Genomic DNA, 20,842 nt, shown 5'->3' with positions numbered 1-20,842 from the left:
CATATGATTTCACTCATATGTGTAATTTAAGAAACAAAAAAATGAGCAAAGAGGGAAAAAATAGAAAAAAGCAAGCCAAGAAGTAAACCCTTAACAATAGAGAACAAAGTGATGGTTATCAGAGAGAAGGTGGGTAGGGGGATGGCTTAAGTAGATGATGGGGATAAAGGAATGCACTTCCTGTGATGGGCACTGGATGTTATATGGAAGTGTGGAATCATTATATTGTGTACCTAAAACTAATATTATACTGTTATAATATTAGTTAACTACCTGGATTTAAATAAAAGCTTTAAAAAAAGACCAACAACAAAAAAAAGGGAAATCCTTGAAGAGGTCAAGGTTAAGATTAAAGATATAATGATTAATTTTCATTATGTAAATTTTGATATTATTATGGAATATCCAGGTGGTCATTTGGATAAGAAGCTGACTCTTTTTATACAGTATCTGGTATGAGGATGGTTTATTTAGGTGTGCAGTGCTTATTTTAGCCAACTAGAAGTTTTCTGTACTTAGTTTTTCAATAAATGAATTTTTCGTATGTTTAAAAAAAAGAAAAGTACCAGGTGAAAGGAGGTAAGGGTAAAGAAGAGCTGCATGACAGCAAAGACAAACACAAAGGAAATCAAGACATGTGAGAATGAATATCAAGGTATATGAAAGCAAGCAGAGTCAAAAACCAAGCAGAATGAGTGAGGAGAGAAAATGAAATATGGAAACTACAACTGAGGAAAGAAAAGACTTGAAGGAGGGATAAGTACAAATTAGGATGGGAATGTGAGAAAAGACCCTGCCAGTTAATTATTTTGTTATAAAATTAAAATACTTTAAGGAAAGAAAACAAGACAAAATAATTCACTTTTACCTCAATCCTGAGAGCAAACTTTTAAAATAATTCAATAAGTTTTAATAATTTATTACTAAATTTAATTAACAAGTTAAAAAATAATTTAAAGTATACAATCCTGGCTTACCCAAGGTAGTCCTGGTTTAGATTTACTGTCCTGGGATAATTACTAATAGCATTCGCTTTCTCTATTAAAAGTTATTACCAAATAAGAAATTACATGGTTACTCTATCTATGCCTATCATTAAGACTTCCTGCAAGGAAAAGCTAAATTTTAGTTTCTGGACGCCTGAGATTCCTGGGTTTTGTATGAACCAACAATCAAGTGCTTTAGGAGATGAACGTAAATCATTGCTGGGCTTTCTCATCTACTAGCAGAAAAGAAGAATGGTCAACGGTATGGAAACAAAGTAATTCAAAAGGTATGATGTGGTTAGATGCACTATCAAAAGGGATTAGGAATCCCTGCTCCAATGACTAACTTTTTACTGACCTAGGAAAATAAGGACACAAAATTTATTTAAGAAATTCAAGTTGATTGTGTACAGTTCTAAGCAATGATAACCAAGACACCTACTTTGCAAACACCAAAAGAGCCCTCCTTGAAGATAATTGCTAAATGAACAAAATATAAAAATCTGCTAACAAAACTTTACTTCAAAGTCAAGTAATAATACTAACTCTTAAAATGAAGTGGAAAAGATCTATATCTTCATGAACATAAATGCTTTATTTTGATGTAGGTTTAAAAACATCCTTTTACCTAGCTAACTATATGGAAGGTAATGTGCACTCATTTTTTTCCTCTATAGAGAATTAACTGATCTCAGAAGACAAGTCTGGAAAAATTGCAGGGGAATAATTAAACTTTCATTAAAAGCCATGGGAAATACTTTTTAGGCAGGACTTAGGCACAAATATGGGAGAAAAGGAGTAAACCATTAAGGGATACTATTGCTTAGTAGTTGCCACAGATACAGGGAGCAACTATACCAGTGGTATATCACTCACTTTTTGGGAGATACCAAAATCTGTTCTGTTCATAGTTCACAGGACAGATGAATGATATTCTCCAAGTAGAATAAAACAGAATTAAACAGAAGGCACAAAAAGTAAGTGTTTTGGCCCGCTGACTTATCTGGTTATTTGGGGTTTCAGCCAAAATAGCATTTTGCTTCATACTTAACTCTAATTCCTGGTTAAAGTGGTCTTTCAAGACTGGCTAGTTTAACAAACTTAATCTACATGTAAGGAAATTAAGGCACAATAAAGTTCAGTGACTTGTCCAAGGTAAAGTTACTGAGTAGCAGAGGTAGGCCTGAGGTCCAATTTCAATTCCTAATCAAGACACCACTGTTTTTTTTTTTTTTTAATTTTTTTTTAATGTTTTATTTATTTCTAGGAGAGAGAGAAAGAGAGAGACAGAGTGAGCAGGGGAGGGTCAGAGAGAGAGGGAGTCACAGACTGAAACAGGCTCCAGGCTCTGAGCTGGCAGTCAGCACAGAGTCCGACGCGGGGCTTGAACCCACGAACCGCGAGATCATGACCTAAGTGAAAGTCGGACGCTTAACCGACTAAGCCACCCAGGCGCCCCATCACTGTTTTTTTTTTAATGTTTATTTATTTTTGAGAGAGAACACGCATGCACACGAGGGTGGAGGAAGGGCAGAGAGAGATAGACAGAGGATCCAAAGTGGGCTCCACATTGACAGCAAAGAGTGTCCAATGTGGGGTTCAAACTCATAGAGCTGTGAGATCATGACCTGAGCCCAAGTCCGGCACTTAACCAACTGAGCCACCCAGGCGCCCGAAGATATTACTGGCTTGAGTAACTACCTCACTGTCAAAGAATAGCTACTTGTCTCTTCAAGGGCCTGTAAACTCAATTCCTTGTCCTAAAGAAGCCATTTGTTCTTTGCCATTTCTCAGCAAGACAAAATAATCAGAGCCATCAAACTTAGTTCTGGTTATATCTAAATATGACAATACTCTACCTAGAACCAGCTACTCTTTCATTTCAAATATCACCGTTAAAAATATTTCTAAAATGTATCTGCATTAGTATACTATGAAATACTTCTGTTTTGTCTGTCTACAAATCTCCCAGAATCATGAGAGGAAATCCAAGTTTAAAAAGGGAGTTCAGGGATCCTGGATGGCTCAGGCAGTTAAACATCTGACTCTTGATTTTTGGCTCAGGTCTTGATCTCATGGTTCGTGAGTTCGAGCCCCACGTCAGAAGAGCCTGCATAGGATCCTCTCTCTCTGCCCCTTCCCAGCTTGTGCTCTCTCTCTCTCTCTTACACAGAATAAATAAACTTTAAAAGGGGAGNGGGAGAGGATTCAAATCTAGGTTTATTATGATCAAAAGACCTCAGCTGAGGTAAGTCCTAAGCCTAGAAAGTCAGATTCTGGCTTTAGCCAAACAAAGGAGGCTACTGAAAAGCAGGTACTCATAATATCCAGAAAAGTGGTTCCTCAGAGACAAAATGGACTAAAAAGCTCTTCCTTTGCGAGATGATTTCAAAGAACTTATAGGCACATGGACCTTTATAGAAGTAATGCGCTCTTAAGCAGGTCACAAGCTTATAACACGCCTTAATGAGTCAGATGATATGGTCATGACTTTAAAAAGAAGCAAACTGTGTTTTAGGTGACCCTGGCACAAATCATCCCAATACCTGGTATGCAAATGATCAGTATCATATATTTGAGTAAAATATAAAGCGGTTGGAAAATATAATGATGTTTCCAAAGATAAAGGGCTTAAATTTGCTCTCATGGAGAGTCTAGTTAACAAATACCACAAATGAATACATCTTACATTTCTATAGTACTTTCACTAACATTTTATTTAATCCTCACAGTCACTCAGAAAGGTAGGCAGAACTGTTAGCAATCTCCACTTCAAAGCTTAGCTAAGCCTTAACAAACCTGGAAGTCAAATCTAGTTCTACCCCAATGAAAATACCCTTTCTGCTGTTTCTCATTTGTCCCTTAACATACACAGTCATGATGAAACTTTCAGTAGCCCCCTGACCCCCACCATTCTGTGTCCTTCAGTGCAGCAAGTCCTAAAGTATGGTCTGAAGAGTTCTGGGTTTCCTAGACCTTTTCAGAGGTCCTGAAGGGCAAAGCTATTTTCCATAAAAATATGAAAATGTTATCTACTTTTTTCACTGTGTTGACATTGGCACTGGTGGTACATACAAATGGTGGGTAAAGAAATGGTGGGTAAAACTGTAGGCCTCTTGGCACAAATCAAATTGCTCTTTGGCATTTTGTCCTTTGGCAAAATAAAAACGGTTATGCAGTTCCGTCTAGAGGTCTGTCTTCAGAGAATTTCCACTTGTATTTTATTACATTATTTGAAAAACTTTTTTTAAAATTTTAGAGGGTGCGCATGTAAGCAGGAGACAGGGACTGAGGGAGAGGGAGAGGGAGGGGGGAGGGGCGAGAGGGTGAGGGAGAGAGGGAAAGAGGGAGAGAGAAGAGGGAGAGGGAGAGAAGGGGGGGAGGGACAGAGAGAGAGAGAGAGAGAGAGAGAGAGAGAGAGAGAGAGAGAGGGAGAGAGGGAGAGGGAGAGGGAATGGAACTAAAGCAGGCTCCATGCTCAATGCAGAGCCTGAAGCAGGGCTCTAATCCGATGACCCTGGGATCATGATCTGAGCTGACATCAAGAGTTTGATGCTCAACTGAATGAGCCACCCAGGCACCCCTCCCACTTGAATTAAAAGACAAATACTGTTCACATTCTGGTTTTTCTTAATTTTCTGTAAGCGTGATTGGGTTTTTCGGTATCTGCACGCTCTTGTTTGTTTTTGGACTAAGGAATTCTCTTCAGAAACAGTATATAACAATAAAACAACTTTGCCCTCTACCTGCACACCTAGCCTCAAGTTGCTCCTCCTTTCTTAGTGTTGCTATTCACATCCAGCTTATAGTACTCAGTGTTCACTCCTATTAGTGGGCTAAAATGGGGTAGAAGAAGAGGTCATTGAAGACTGAAGAAAACTCTCCCTATTCAATTCGTGCTATAATTAAAGATATTTTGTGAAGACTTCTACAGAATCAGAATTATTAGCCAAACTAATGAAAAATTCAAAATAGAATTAACTATTTAAGAAAAAAATTAGAAAGTGAAATAACGATAATTTAAGAATAAAAAGGTCACCTTTCAATTAAAAAAAAAAGAAAAATTCAAAATTATTTTTTGTGACCTGACTTAAAATTAAATAACCTACTGGGACAGCATAGTAGGAATGTCAACAATATGGCCATCCTATCACTTTCACCATAAACAACATGGATGCAAATTCTCTACTAGTGATCAAGCTCAGAAGTTAGCATTTCAGGGGAATTACAATTTTTAAAAAGAAAAGATACACTTAGGATTGATTTGTTGAAGTTTTAGGTTAAAAACGAATGTTATCATAATGGAACCAGGCACTCATAAAGAATAGCTTTATTTTAGTAAAAATCATAGAAACTGTAAAATAAAATAGTAAATGTATCTTAAATTCTCAAAGTTGAAATTTAAAATACTTTGGACATTTTTGCACATCCATCTTTAAGAAGAAACAGATTTTAGGTCATTCCTATTTTTATATTTAAGTTAAAGTACAGATTAGTAATACTAAATTACCAAAAACAAGATGCAAGTAATAATTACAACCCATTATATTCATATTCAGTACTTACCTATACTAGAGGTATAATCAGTGGCTCCAAAGATCAACTCTGGTGCCCTATAGTACCGAGAACAGATATACGAAACATTGGGTTCTCCTCGGACCAGCTGCTTTGCACTAATAAAAAAAAATAAAAAGCAGAAATTCTTTAAACTAAGTCTAAACCTTAAGAGAAGCTAAAGTGCTATCAGTTGTAACACTGACTGTTTATCTTAGATTTACACAATTCACTCACACAACATATAAGAAGGAAAATATAAACCATGACTATCTGACAAAGGAAACAAAATTTTAACATAACAGTATTAAAAAAATAACAGTGGCTTTTAAAGAATGCATTTGTCAACTGTCACTTTAGGAAAAATAGAAAATCATAAAAGGATAAATGCTGAATTTCTTGTAATCCTCTTTTCCTTGAATACTTCTTCTAAAATACAAAGAAGGAAAGGCAGAAAAAGAAGTACCTCCACTCACTTAAAAGCATAATAACAGATTATAATGTAAGACTGAATACTTCTTACCCAATATTTTTTTAATAGAAATTGATCACTCTCTTTTAATTTGACTTCTGCCTCAGAGTGAATATCCCAAGGCTTACAGACTTCAATCTACTTTATTTTTCCACTATGCTGGTCACTTTATTAATTGTCTAAACATATATTACCCAATAAAAGAGACAGGCCCTCCACTTTTGGAAAGAGATAATTTACAGCCTCTGAAGTCTAACTATCCTGTCTTAAATTTAGTTACATGTTCTCTAATCCAACTCTCCTTCCAAAATATTTTGTGGCATGTATTTTAAACATTAAAGTAAATTAAAATTAATTTTTTGAGATGTCTCTCAAGATCATTTGAAGATACACTGAAATAAACTCCTGTAGAAGCTAACTATTTTGGCATATGATGACAGCAAATATAGAGGCAATAAAAACAACAAAATCAAAATACTAAGAATGTAAGTAACAAGGAAAGGAAAAACTTTGAGGTAACTGTATAGGAAATCAAGAGTAGACACAGATGAAAATAGTCATAAAGTCATAAAGGTTTCGAAGTTTGGATTTTCTTTTCCTCCTTTTATTTCTGGTCAATGATAACTCTTACCTTAACCTGTTCTTCCTTCATTTCAACTTTTGAAGGTGGGAGGCAGTATTTTTTTTTTTTTAACATTCTCCCCCAGCAACAATTTCATAATTAATAATATCAATCCTTGTTTTTAGGCTGCATGAAAATTAAGACACCTTTTCAGCTTAACTGATAAAACCTTTCTAAATCAATAAAATAAAGGATTGTTTTCTGATTAACAAGACAGATACCAATTATATAGTCAGATAATTCACTATAAGATAAAAGAGGTAGTATTGGAAACCCTGCAGTCTACAGATTTCCTCAATACCTGATGAATCTACCTTCTCTCTCTTCAGGTGAGGCTGCTTGTTACCTTCCTGCCCTTTGAAGGATAAGAGGATCCAATACAGTGACTACAAATAGTTCTGAGAAAGTCCAACTAGCTTTCACCTACTCCTAGGCCTTATTTCATCCAGTAAAGAATTACTGAAAGAGAGTAATACTGTTTTGCTGAAGTCAACACCAACCTGGCACTAAGTATCTAAAGTGTATAGAAAACTCTACTTGCCCAAACCAACTATTAAAAACAAAATAGGCAGCTTGTTATTTAGCAGAGCTATTAAAAATGACCTATTACCATACAAGTGAAATCCCTGTTCCAAATACATTAGAACAAAACATTTTCTATGTCCCAATAAAAAGGTCCACAGCCAACAGCGTTCTGACACTATGGTGAGAAGAGAAACTACACTGAACTTGATGTCTCACATTCTGTTTACAGTTCATACTAGTCAGTCACTGTCAGCGCAGAAGACACCCTATGACAGTAATACTCGACTGATCTCCGCAGTTTGTCCTACAGATAATAAGCAGTAGTGCTTTGTTTCCAGCAACAGATAACAGATTTGATTTAATATCCTTCAGCCTTTCTGATAGTTGAGGGAAGAGTTATAGTCTGCAAAATGAGCTGAATCCTGCAATAGGTGTCTGAAATCAGAGAACTGTAAAAAGGGGATGGTATGAAGGACCACACTCTTGTGAGACTAAGAATGAACTCATGACAGAGCAGATGTACTTGTTTTTTAAAGGCATTCTTGAAAGACAGTTTGTGGAAAATATATCTGATATTAAACCTAAAATTTTTTTTTTTAATTTATTTATTTCTAGGAGAGAGAGAGACAGCGTGAGCAGGGGAGGGTCATAGAGAGAGGGAGTCACAGACTGAAGCAGGCTCCAGGCTCTGAGCTGGCAGTCAGCACAGAGCCCGACGCGGGGCTCGAACCCACGAACCGCGAGATCACGACCTAAGCGAAAGCCGGACGCTTAACCGACTAAGCCACCCAGGCGCCCCATTAAACCTAAAATTTTAACTGTGGGTTGATACAAAAGTATTAGAAAGAGGTTGGAATAGAGATATTAGGAGGTATGGGTCAATATCTATGAAGAGCTAAAAAGTAAGAATTTGTGAGGATAAAAAAAATGGAGAGAATTCAAGTTATGTTGCAATGTCGTAGGGATTGAGAGGAGAGAGACTCATCTAGGGGGAAGATGATTAAGTTATATGAATATATAAACTCAGTTTCATGTTGAAAGGTAGATCAAAGAGGTACAAGATATGGAACACTATGAAGATCAAAAGGATGAAGTTTTATTACACAACATAATACTACCAAGGAATTACTGTAAGAAACAGAGTGCACTAGAATTTGCAGAAAAGGAGAATAAGAGACTCATTTATAGAGGAAAAGGAAGAAACCACTGCTACTAAGGTTAAGACTGAAGTGAAAAAAAAATGCAGTAATGAATGATAATACTTTTAAAAAACTATTCTTGAGAATGGAATATAAACACATAGTAAAAAACCATCAATGAAAGAGCAACTACACTATACTCCCAGTTTCCCTTCCTGGGGGCAACCGATGTTATAGTTTTATTATATCTCACTCCAGAGATAAATAATCATATATCTGTATACATGTGGGTATACTATGTGTTTTTAAAACACAAAAAGGAACATGCTATAAATAGTCTTGACCTTGCTTTTTTAATTTAATTATTTCTTAGACATCATTCCTTTTAAATTCATAGAGAGCTACCTCATTCTCCTTTACATTTGCTTGGATTACATTTTATGTATATATACTTTAAATTCATCTGGTCATTTTCCTACTGACATTATAAATAATGCTGTAATAAAAATCCCTATATATACACTATTTTAAAATATTTCTAAGGGAATGATTCCTAGGAATTAAATTGCTGGATGAAAGGCTATACACATTTATAATTATAACAGAATTTACCAAAGCTATTCTCATAAGAACCTGTACTAGTTTATACTCCCTGAATAAAGACTATGGTATTTTTAGACTGACACTGTAAAAGGCATATATTTCTCTAAGAGCATATGGGGTGGGAGCGTAAGGTAGGGGAGGAATGAAAGAAAGGCGAAGAAAAGAGAGCTAGCTTACCTTCCAAAGTCACAGAGTTTTAAGACAGCTGTATCAGGATCCAACAAGAGGTTCTGTGGTTTAATATCCCGATGGCATATTCCAAAGGAATGGATATAGGCTAAACTTCGGAACAGCTGATACATATACAACTGGAATAAACAGTAAAAATTAATTGAAGACTTACTGCCCCAAACAAATCAGAATCCTTAAACAGTAAATAAAGTAACAGATTTTCAAAAGAGAACAGCACTCAATCTTCCTTTTAAGAGTTTCACGTCATTTCTATATTAGTTAATTGCAGTTGCAATAACGATGTCACATTTGCAACATCCCTTAATAATTTATAAAAGGAAATGTTACAATGTGCTTTATAATTTTTTATTTTACGGACATCTTGCTAAGCCTGCTAAGATGGGCTTCTTTAAAAAAACAACAAAAAACAACAAAAAAAACCAGAAAAGCCAGAGAGGTATTCCAAATCAACAATGACAAGTAACAATGATTAGACCAGAAGCCAAGTCTTCTGATTTTTTAAGTTCATCATTCTTTACAAGTATGTACAATTTCATCTTTAGAATAAGATTGTTTTTGAGATGTCAGCCCTATAGGTTATTTATATAGGGGCCTGAGAAAACTCATATGTGAGCTGAGAAGACTTATAATCAATGATCTATCAAGACATCAGTAATTCTGTTAATAGCATAGCAATCTTCCTGTAATATCCTTCAGAAACAAGTAGACTTTAAATTTTTTTTTAAATGTTTTATTTATTTCTAGGAGAGAGAGAGAGAGAGAGAGAGAGAGAGAGAGCAGAGGAGGGTCAGAGAGAGAGGGAGTCACAGACTGAAACAGGCTCCAGGCTCTGAGCTGGCAGTCAGCACAGAGCCCGACGCGGGGCCTGAACCCACGAACCGTGAGATCATGACCTAAGCGAAAGTCGGACACTCAACCGACTAAGCCACCCAGGCGCCCCAGAAACAAGTAGACTTCAAAAGACCATTTAATGGGGCACCTGGGTGGCTCAGTTGGTTAAGCATATAACTTTGTTTGGCTCAGGTCATGATCTCACAGTTTGTGGATTCAAGCCCTGTGTCGGGCTCTGTGCTGACAGCTCAGAGACTGGAACCTCTTTGGATTTGGTGTTTCCCTCTCTCTCTGCCCCTCCCCCACTCATGCTCTCTCGCTTTCATTTCAATTCTGTTGCAAAAGAAATATACTGAGGAACTGAGTCTGCATGGAAGAAAGGCTCAGCCTCTTATCTAGGGAAGAGAGAGACTTTACGAAGAAAGTGAATAGATCTTAAACTTCTGTTTATCCCAAGGCTGGTGTTTAAATTTTTCTGACTACTCACCTTCTGACCTCTACACGTCAAAGTTATACATCATACAAAGAATTTTTGAAATGATTCAAATTAAGGACACCAGTATCTTGGTTAAAACAACAACGTCAACAAAGACAGTCAAAGGTCAGATAAAGCACTGATACAAGGCATCACTTGAGGAGGCTACTGTAAAGACTTAATTTCTTGAAGTTAACATGAGAACTACTTTCCTTCAAAGGTAACTGATGAAAACTACAGCTGAATTTCAGTACATCCTTAATGTTAATACTGAACTAAAGCTGGAAAAGTTTAAGCCATCTTTTAAAATGAAGCATGATGTTGGGGCGCCTAGGTGGCTCAGTCAGTTAAGCGTTTGACTTCGGCTCAGGTCATGACCTTGTGGTTCATGAGTTCTAGCTCTACATCAGCTCTGTGCTGACAGCTCAGAGCCTGAAGCCTACTTCAGATTCTGTGCCTCCCTATCTCTCTGCTCCTTCCCCACTTGTACTCTGTCTCTTTCAAAAATGTTTTTAAATGAAGCATGCTGTAAAATGAATAGGTAAGATATTCAACTAGGTCAGCATTTTGTCCCCAAAGTTAGAATTAAGGAATTTAGGTATCCATATAACTCTTTAAAAGCCTCGTAATTCTACCACAGTATTATTGTTCACAGAATCCATCTCCAAGTCCTAAAGCTTACTTTCAGAATTCTAAAAGTTTATTTTTTTAAATTGTTTTAATATTTATGGGTTTTTTGAGAGAGAGACAGAGAGAGAGAGAGAGAGAGAGCGAGAGAGCGCGAGAGTATGCGTACAAGCAGAGCGAGAGGCAGAGAGATGGAAACAGAATCTGAAGCAGGCTCCAGGCTCTGAGCTGTCAGCACAGAGGGTGATGTGGGGCCCAAACTCATAATACAGGAGATCATGACCTGAGCCAAAGTCAGACGCTTAATCAACTGAGCCACCCAGGCACCCCTAAAAGTTTATTTACTACCATTAAGAAAATGAGCTCCAAGAAGAAATGGAGTTCACACACATTCATTTACTAAAGGAGAGACTCTACTAACTCTGTGTCAGGACACTAATGTCTAGGTCAGAAATAATCAGTGGGGAAAAAAAGGTTTTCTAATGCGTAGAGCTTAAATGAGGTTGAGATGTCTTTTTACTACATTCATTCATCTGAAAGATCTGCTCTGTATCCATTCTCCTCACTTTATCTTTTGAGAAGATAAAGAATGAAATCTACAATTTCATACCTCTTGTGGTTTTTTTGACTCTGTAAAAGTGTATTTATTTTTTTAAAAATGGAGAGGCTTTCTACACTATTAAGATAGCAATAACAGTAACAAGAAAAATAACTTCTCATGTGCCAGGCACTATTCTAAATGCTTTCCATGTATTTTCATTTAACCTTTATCTAAATAGATACTACTATTTGTATTTTACATACAGAATAAATAAGGCACAGAAGTTAAACAACTTATCCAAATCAGATACTAAATATTCTATACTGGCTTGGATAAGTGTACTTCTTTACTAATGATTTCCATATTTTGTTATATTTTTATTCTATTAAATAAAAATGTAAAAATGTAACCATTAAATAGCTTGATCACTAAGTAAAAACCAGGATGACAAACTTAGAAACTCAGGAGGTATTCAGCAAACTTTTTAATTCAAGAGGGTTTCACCCTTTTGCTTATTTAATTCTTGTAATCACTCTGAGATGCTCATTTATCCTCATTTTTACAGGAGTGGAAGCCCAATGAACAGTCTGAACAGTTATAACGTTATCAAATCTAACTCTAGTCCAATGTCCTTTCTGTGCTACTAAACCTGTTTAAAACAAACAGTAGAGTAACAATTTTATGATTCAAAAAAATGCATCCAGCTTTCCTGTGCACTCACACCTTGTCCTTAAACATGTCTTTTCAATTAAAAAAAAATTCAAGTTCACAATGATGATTTTCCCAGCATCTGTTTCTGACTTGGATTTTAAAGCTGATTCAGTTATAAATGATGCTCATCAGAAAGCAAAGGTGCTCAAAAACTTAACTTGTATATTAACGACTGTCAACTACAAAGCAGCCTATACTATAAAACTGAAGAAAGGTTTGAAATAATATAATACAATACACTCAACTTCCCCAGAAAAACAGTGGAAGTCATATAATTACAAAGAACTGTAGTTGCCATTTTGGTGACATGTACAGTAAACAACCCTTTATTAGATGGTGAGGTCCATGAAGGCAAGAGTTAATGCGTTTATCACTTTTACTTCCATCTTCCAATACAAGTATTTTTCATGAAATTCTCCAGAATATACTTTTAAATTTATTTTTTAATGTTTATTTTTGAGAGACAGAGAGAGTCAGAGAGAGAGACAGAGTGCGAGTAGGGGAGAGGCAGAGAGCAAGGGAGATACAGAATCCGAAGTAGGCTCCAGGATCTGAGCTGTCAGCATATAGAGCCCAATATAGGGCTCAAACTCACTAACAGTATCGTGGCCTAAGCTGAAGTTGGATGCTTAACCAACCCAGGCGCCCCTCCAGAACATATTTTTAATTTAAAAAGTATGATAGAAGAAAATGTACATATTATTTAACAATTTACATAAAAAGGAGGTGGGGGAATAAAATAATTACATACATTTGCTTATTTAAAATAATGGTAGGACCATAAAAAATTTAAATATTTAACTGGGGGAAAGAAGGAATAGGGTAGAAGAAACTGGGATAAAAGCTAAACTTATTTGATTATATATATCTTATTTTGTAGATTTTACTCTGGAACTATGTAAATATTTTATATCAATTTTGACAAAATTTAAAGCTACATTAACTTAAAAATTTTTAAATGCCATCTATAATAAAAGTAAAATGAAATAAAGCTTAATGAGACATAATCACACAGAGAGGAATTTCAATGTTTCTCTAAAAAATAATTTTAACTGTTTATACTGTTTATTTCATTATACCTAATGAAACATACCATGGGAATAAAAAGAACTGCAAAAAGATCTTAAATTATTTTCAGTTGGTGATGGTAGTGTATTATTATTATTATTATGAGTACTGTATATAGAGTATAGGACAGAACAAGCAATTATACTATCCCTGAATACTGGAGTTTTTAATGTAAGAGAAAGGAAATACAAATGTAGATTGTTATATCCCCCAATATTTAGTTAGAAATGTCAATATATATTGATCTTTGGGATAAAAAAGGTACATGTTATCTTTGAAAAAATTATCCACATATTTTCTACTCTATCCACTAAAAACCCTAGAGAGAATAACCAACCATGTAGGAATTCAGCACTCCTAAAATTCAGAGTATGGTCTCTAATGCCATTTCTCACTAAAAGAATTGGGTCTCCTGAAGGAAAGGCTGAGTCCAAGTCTGGGGAAGAAATGTTTAAGATGAATCTAGAACACTATCATGACAGAAAGTGAAGAAGCTATTAAAGATGATTAAGACTCATGCAAGAAGTTTTAAAACAAACATACCTCACTGGTCACCTGTGTAGGATGCTATGGGACCAATGCTATGGAACCAACTAATTATTACAAATTTTGGTACATAAAGGGATTATAATCAAATATATGTCCTGTATTTTTTATATTAACTGTGGTACCTGAGGGTAACCAATTGGTGGACATGGGAAAGTTTCAACTTACAGAACTATTCCAGCTTATAAATTAAAAAGAAATAACATTAGAATATCAACATTTTATAAACCTTGATAAATTAATGGATTTAGGCAACGATCAATGCCTAGAAGCATCACAAAAAGACAGACATTACATTTCCTTAGGAAAGCTCTCAATAATACAAACGTAGTATTAAATTTTACAAAAATATATCTAATCACCAATTTGCAGGAAACATATTAACACTACAGTAATCCAATAAGCAAAATCCAGATGAAGAAACTGCAGATTAACTGACCGAAGTTTCTTTAACAACAAAGTTTAAAAGTGAGTCTATAAATTAAAAAGAAACATTAGACATAAATCAGCCAATTATATGGACATTACTTAGATCCCAATTACAACAAAGAAACTTAAAAACATATGTACATAACATATTGGGAATAAAAACAGTAACTAGATATTTAATACCAATGATTTACTATTTATTTGTATAGGTAAAGACAATGGCATTGTAACTAAGTTTTTAAAAAGAGAGTCCCTATCTTGTACACATATATACTGAAATAATTACAGCTGAAAATAATATTGTGATTTGCTTCGAAATATAGGAAGTAGGGAATAAAGAATGGTGTTGATGAAAAAAAAGTAGCCATGAACTAGTCATTGTTGAAGCTGTATAATGGATACATGGGGGGTTCATTATTACATGGGGGGTTCATTATTTCATTTCCCTTTTTTTCTATTTGAAACCTTCAATAATAATAATAATAAATGCCTAGAATAGCTAAGGAAAAGATCCTAAATTTTCTGTAGACAGATATAGGATAAAATCATTTGGCACATTTTATGTTAAATGACGGGAAAATAGGTATTGGCTCAGCTATGGAGCAATAGAAGTCTGCTAGGAGGTAAGTAATTTGGAAGGCAGATTCAATAGAGGTATTAACACAACATGATCTTGGAATTTTACCTTTTTAAAAGAATAGGACATATTTAACCACTTTCATAACACTATTTTTTCCTGTTTTATAGTTATTTATGTAATCTTTTTCCTTCTTACTAGAGGAGGAATAAAATATTTTATTAATAAGCTTCACATTATTCCACAATCATTTAGCATTTATTTGCTGAATTAGAGTTAGAATGAAAAACTGGTCGAACCACTGTGCACTTCTTATTAAATGTTCTCAATGTTGTCGGTTTTTTAAATCTAGTTTTCTCGTCTTCTGTTACTTGTATTTTATACTACCAAAAATGTTTTCTCATATGGTAAGTTCACCTAATAGACCAATAATGCTATGCTGTGAGCAGGAAAGAGAGAGTACAATTTTACCAACAGAGAGGCTAAGTAGAGAATGGATCAGTAACTCCCCAGAAACACTTAACTAAGTACCAAAGTTGGGTCTTAACCTTAGGAACTAAACCCAGAGGCTTTTTTTTTTTGATTCATAAATCTGCCAGTGCTCCACATAATTATAAGAGCTATGAGTAGGTAGAATGAAACCATCACCATTCTAAACTGAGAAGTTCAAAGATTACTCGAGATTTAGGGATTTCAAAGGGATATTCTATTATCCTGGTTATCTTGAATAGGACCTTGCTATTTTTTAACCAGAAAAATAAAAAAGTAAATTTGTACTACAAAAACTGTGTCTTTTAGTTCCTACTATGATCAACACAACCTCAATTGAGTTTGATAAGCCTAAATAAAATTATACTGGAGTGAGATTTTTAAATTGCTAGCACTGAATTCAACAGGATTCCTGGGCTCCTTGTCAAATTTATCTAGCTACCAAATTCTTGCTTTGGTACCCATTTTTCTACTATAAAGTTTAAAATTATAATTGTTAAGTAAAAATCAATACTCAATCTTAAAATAGTCACTGCCATTTTCTAGAATCATTTCTATAAAGAATAAAATATAAAAAATTATGTTTAAATATCTATACTTTAAACTTTACTCCTAATTTTTACAAGGTCATAGCTAAAAAAATAATCATACTTCAATAACTTTTTTTAAAGATCTGAACCTAATAATAATAATAATAATGCTTTTAAACATGCTGGATAAATTCCTAGCCACTCTGTGACAAATTCTCTCATGCAAGATGACATTAGGTACTAACAATTAAATAATGCCCTAATATGCAAGTCTGTGCATATTTTAAAATTATAGAAAGTTTAAACTTTAGCTACAGATTACAACATATCTATAAATGGTGATATAATATTTAATTTGATCATATATATTTGTTTTATAATTTTATATGATATGCTTGCTCCTATTTTGGTCTATGACATAAAAATAGTATCAGAAATTAAATAAAACGGTGCTAGGGCTAGCAAAATTAAAATGCATAAGTGTCTATGAAAAATTCACTTGTCAGAAAGATGACGAGTTATCTTTAATATCTGAGTCATAAAAGTTTCACACTTTAAAGGTATAAAAGAATTTAACAAAGCTCTAGCAATACCTACACTTTGCAGCTTCCCCCCCTTGGCATTAGATGGCAATAATATAGTTAAAACACATCCAGCACTTTCATTGCTTCATAATAAATACTTTTTAAAATGGAAAGTTGCTCCATTTTTACCTACCTTGACATAGATCACAGGGAGCGTCTGTTTGGCTCGACTATAGTGTCTGGCAACTCTGTACACTGTTTCCGGAACATAGTCCAGCACCAGATTAAGATAGACTTCATCTTTCTGAAAGAGTTTATTAAAAACAAACAAACAGAAAAAACAAATTTAGAAACTGGTCTTTTAAAATTTCAAATTAGAATAAAATCCTATATATTCACTTGCTCAGATTTTTTCCTACTTATTCAGACTTTTAAGAAAAGATTCATGCATTCAATTTTAATTACACAAAAGTAATTTGTAACGTAACTGTAACAGTAAAAGAAAGTCTACTGCACCTTTTTACTTACGATTTCACGGAAAAAAGCATAGCCATTTCAATACTGTTAAGATTCCTAATTATATTTAAACTATTATTTTGGTTATAAGATTTTAGAGGATATCACCTGTCACAAACTTTAATCTTTTCTTTTAAATGTCTATTTATTTCTGAGAGAGCGAGCGAGCAGGGGAGGGGCAGAGGGAAAGGAAACAGAATCCCAAGCAGGCCCTGCATCATCAGTGCAGAGCCCCACATGGGGCTTGAACTCAGAAACCGTGAGATCATGACCGGAGCTGAAACCAAGAGTCGGAAGCTTAACCCTGAACCACCCAGGTGCCTCACAAAATTTCATATTCCCTAGTTTGAGAACCAGTACACTCATATTCTATAAGGAAAGCTGAGTAGTAGAGTGAGTACTGAACTGGGAGCTAAGATTTCCAGCCCTTGATCTGTGCTAATACATGCAAGTCAATCTCTCTAGGCTTCATTCCTTAACTACAGTATGTTAAAATTGGGCTGATGTTCTTCAAAATTTCTCTAACCTCTACAAAAAAGAGTCTATGGTTGTCTAATAGTCTATAGTTACTAGAATAACCTCATTTTCTACAAGTAACTGAAAGAAAAAGAATATATATATTATAAAGAGGCAAGTTACCATACTCATAAGTTTACCGCAGGTCATATGTTTAAACATCCTTTTTCAGCAGCCTAAAGACACCAATCCACGATCAGTGAAGAGAAAGAAGGGAATTCCAACTAAGTACAAAGTAGGAAAGAGGAAGAGAATGCTACCCTTATCCTATTCATGTGAACAATAACAGATAGGTAAAATGAAACAGAAAACAAAGTTGGAGAATCAGTGCATTCAAATCCAGAATTGGCTACTGAATGGGAAAATCTGTAAGTAAACAAACTCACAATCTTCCCAACTGGAAATCATGTTATCTACCAAAAGGAAGTGAAAAATTTCAATTTTCAGCATTTACTGAGCATTTTCTTTGTCAGTAGCCACTGCAAAGGAAGTAAGGGTGAAGGTATAAAAGAGATGACATCTAAGCTGAGTATGAAAGGAGCTTTTAAGGCATAGAGAAAACTATATTCAAGGTGTGGGATCAATGAACACAGCAGAGCTCAGGAAATAGTTTAGTGAGAGCATGCCATTGACTCTATTACCTTTTCATTAATGCTAACTCTTCTGTGTTCTCTCTTCTCTCCATATCCAGCTTAAATTCCATCATCTACCATTGCCCTCACTCTCTAACACAGAGGTCAGTAAACAACAGCAAAGGACTGATGTCTGTTTTTTATAAATAAAGTTTTATACCAGCAAAGCAATGCTCATACATGTATGCATTGTCTATGTTTGCTTTGGGGCTACAATGGCAGAGCTGAGTAGTTATCACTGAGACTACAGCCTACAAAACCAAAATTATTTACTATCTGGCCCTTTATGAAAAAGTGCCAAGTCATACCTGTTCAATAAACCACAACCCTGGTTAAATCCAGCTTTCCATCCATTCCATGCCTGCACCTGAACTGCTGAACATGGCTACAAAGAAACCTAAAACTGTGGTGCTTGCTTCTCACATTAAATTCATCAAGAAATTCAATTGGTCCAGCAACCATATATTTGCCTAGTCCATTCACTTTTCCAAAGTACTGTACTTGATTTTTTTCTGTCCTTCTCTTTGATTTCTAATACCTCTCTTTCCATTTCACCCTCAGCTGATGAAACTGCTTGCTCCACTACATGTACCCATCTATAGCAACTAATCCCATATGGTCTTCCTTCCCTTCTCTAACTAAACCAACTAAGCTCCTTTTGAAGGTAAACCCTGCTACATGTAATTAATAATAATAATAATAATAATAATAATAATAATAATACACACTATTCTGCTTTTCCTAATCATAATCAGTACTTCAGTAATTTTCCTCTCTCCATTAATTATTCTCTCTCTTTGGGAGCATTACAATCTCCATACAAACTTGCTGTTATTCCTCCCATTGTTAAAAAGTAAACTCTAATTGCACTAATTACCATCATATTTTCTGGCCTCCTGTAACAGTAAAGTTCCTCCAAAGAGGTGTTTAAACTGACATTCTCCCATACCAGTCTCTTCTCATTCTCTCTGAAACTTATTCCAGTAGGATTTCATCACGACTACTTGACCAGAATAGTTCTTCAAGATCAGTAATCCCCCTTGTTGCTGAATCCAATGCCAATTTTCAGTCATCATTTTATCCCTCCCTTTCTACATGACTTAGCACTATTATTTAACATAGTTGGATTATGTTCCCTTCTTTTGAACACCTGCTTCACTTGGGTTCTAAAACACTATACTCTTCTGGTTTTCATCTTACCTCAAAGACCACTCTTTGTGCTCTCCATTTTTGGTTCATTCTCTTAAGAAATGGAGGATCCCAGGGCTCAGTCCTTCAGTCTCTGTTCTTAATGTAAGCTCACTCCTGTGATGATCTCATCCAGTCCGATGGTTCAACGGTACTCTACACTGATGACTCCCAAATTCATATATGTGCTGGACCTCTGCCTTTAACTCTAGGCTACTATGTCAAATTGTGCACTTAATATGGCTCGGGCTAAAAACCTTAGAATCATCATTAATTCCCCACCGCCATCTTTCTCTCATATATATACATACACCAAAAAATATTAATGCGTTCACCTTTAAAATTTACTCAGGATCTAACCACTTCTTACTATCTTCACTGCTACAACCTTAGTCTGAAACACTACCACTTCTCACCTGGATTACTGCAATATCCTCCTAAATGGTCTCCTTGCTTCCAGCTTTACCCCTTCAATTTTATATCAACAAAACAGAGGTTAGATTATAGCTCTTCCAATCTATCTCATTAAGATTTAGTCTTATAAGTGGTCCACAAAGGCCTCCACAGATACTTCCTTATTTTCCTGTCCTCTACTTTACTGCTTTCCCCATGGCTTGCTCATCTCTAATGACAACAGCTTTCTGCTATTTCTTCAACACATTTGGCAGGCTTTCACATTCAGGGCCTCTTTACTGATCACTCCTTCAGCCTGGAATGTTCTTCCCCGAGACATACACACACACACACCTCACTTGCCTCAACTCCTTCAAATCTATGCTAAAGTGTTCTTGTTTTAGAGTGGCTTTCCTTAATTGGACTTTCCCCAGTTCCTCTACCCCACACTGCTACCTTCCTTCCCCACGTTACTTTTTCCCCATAATATTTATTGCTTTCTAACCACATAGTTTATTTTATATTGTCTGCTCCCCGCCCCCAACTAAGCTCAATGAGGTAAGATTTTTGTCTGTTTTGTTCACTGCTCTTTTCCACTTAGAATACCACCTACCACATAGTAGGTACTCAATAAATATTTGCTGAATAAATTAAGCTCAGAGGCAATGAATATTATTTAAAAATTAGGATGACAGTTTTACAGGTCTGCTTTAACTCAAACAACACTGTGCAAAGTGGGGTATGGAAAAGGGGGGCAGGAGGAGTTGGGAAGGTGAGAGGGAAAGCAGTGTCAGCCTCTAGTAACCTTCTACAAGAATCCAAGGCATATACCAGGACTTCGGCAATAAGGACAGAAAGAAAAGGGAGGCTGGGAGAGGCAAGTACATTGGCTAAACATGAGAGTAACAGAGAACTAGAGAAACAAAGAAGTTGAAATTAATTCAAGTCTCTAAACTTGGGCAACTAAACAGGTAATGCAACAGGGGAAGCATAAAAAGGAAAGGTGTGAAGGAAAAAGTTAGAACTTTTACTTAATGGATCTTGGATCCTAGAACATTTTAGGTGGCTATGTTTCTCATAGGTAGTTGGAAACACAGGTCAAGTGAAAACACAGAAAGGAAGAGCAGATTACAGCTAGAGGTTTAGATAACAGCTA

The 20,842-nt window shown here is 35.3% G+C and overlaps 1 protein-coding gene across 4 annotated transcripts in view; it reads right to left on the bottom strand.

The window, feature by feature from the left end:
• GSK3B (glycogen synthase kinase 3 beta) overlaps nucleotides 1–20,842 on the bottom strand; it is a 205,019-nt gene that overhangs the window by 62,011 nt on the left and 122,166 nt on the right. For all 4 annotated transcript variants that reach the window (XM_077776762.1, XM_077776760.1, XM_077776761.1 and 1 more), the window contains exons 4-6: nucleotides 16,635–16,745; nucleotides 9,079–9,209; nucleotides 5,553–5,659 (exon numbers count right to left, since the gene is read on the bottom strand). In XM_077776762.1, the coding sequence (XP_077632888.1) occupies nucleotides 5,553–5,659; nucleotides 9,079–9,209; nucleotides 16,635–16,745 (349 nt within the window). The remainder of the gene's footprint in view (nucleotides 1–5,552; nucleotides 5,660–9,078; nucleotides 9,210–16,634; nucleotides 16,746–20,842) is intronic.

This window comes from Crocuta crocuta, unplaced genomic scaffold (assembly GCF_008692635.1).
Source record: "Crocuta crocuta isolate KB4526 unplaced genomic scaffold, BGI_CrCroc_1.0 scaffold87, whole genome shotgun sequence".
Taxonomy (NCBI): Eukaryota; Metazoa; Chordata; class Mammalia; order Carnivora; family Hyaenidae; genus Crocuta; species Crocuta crocuta.
This window is presented reverse-complemented; position numbering and strand designations above follow the sequence as displayed.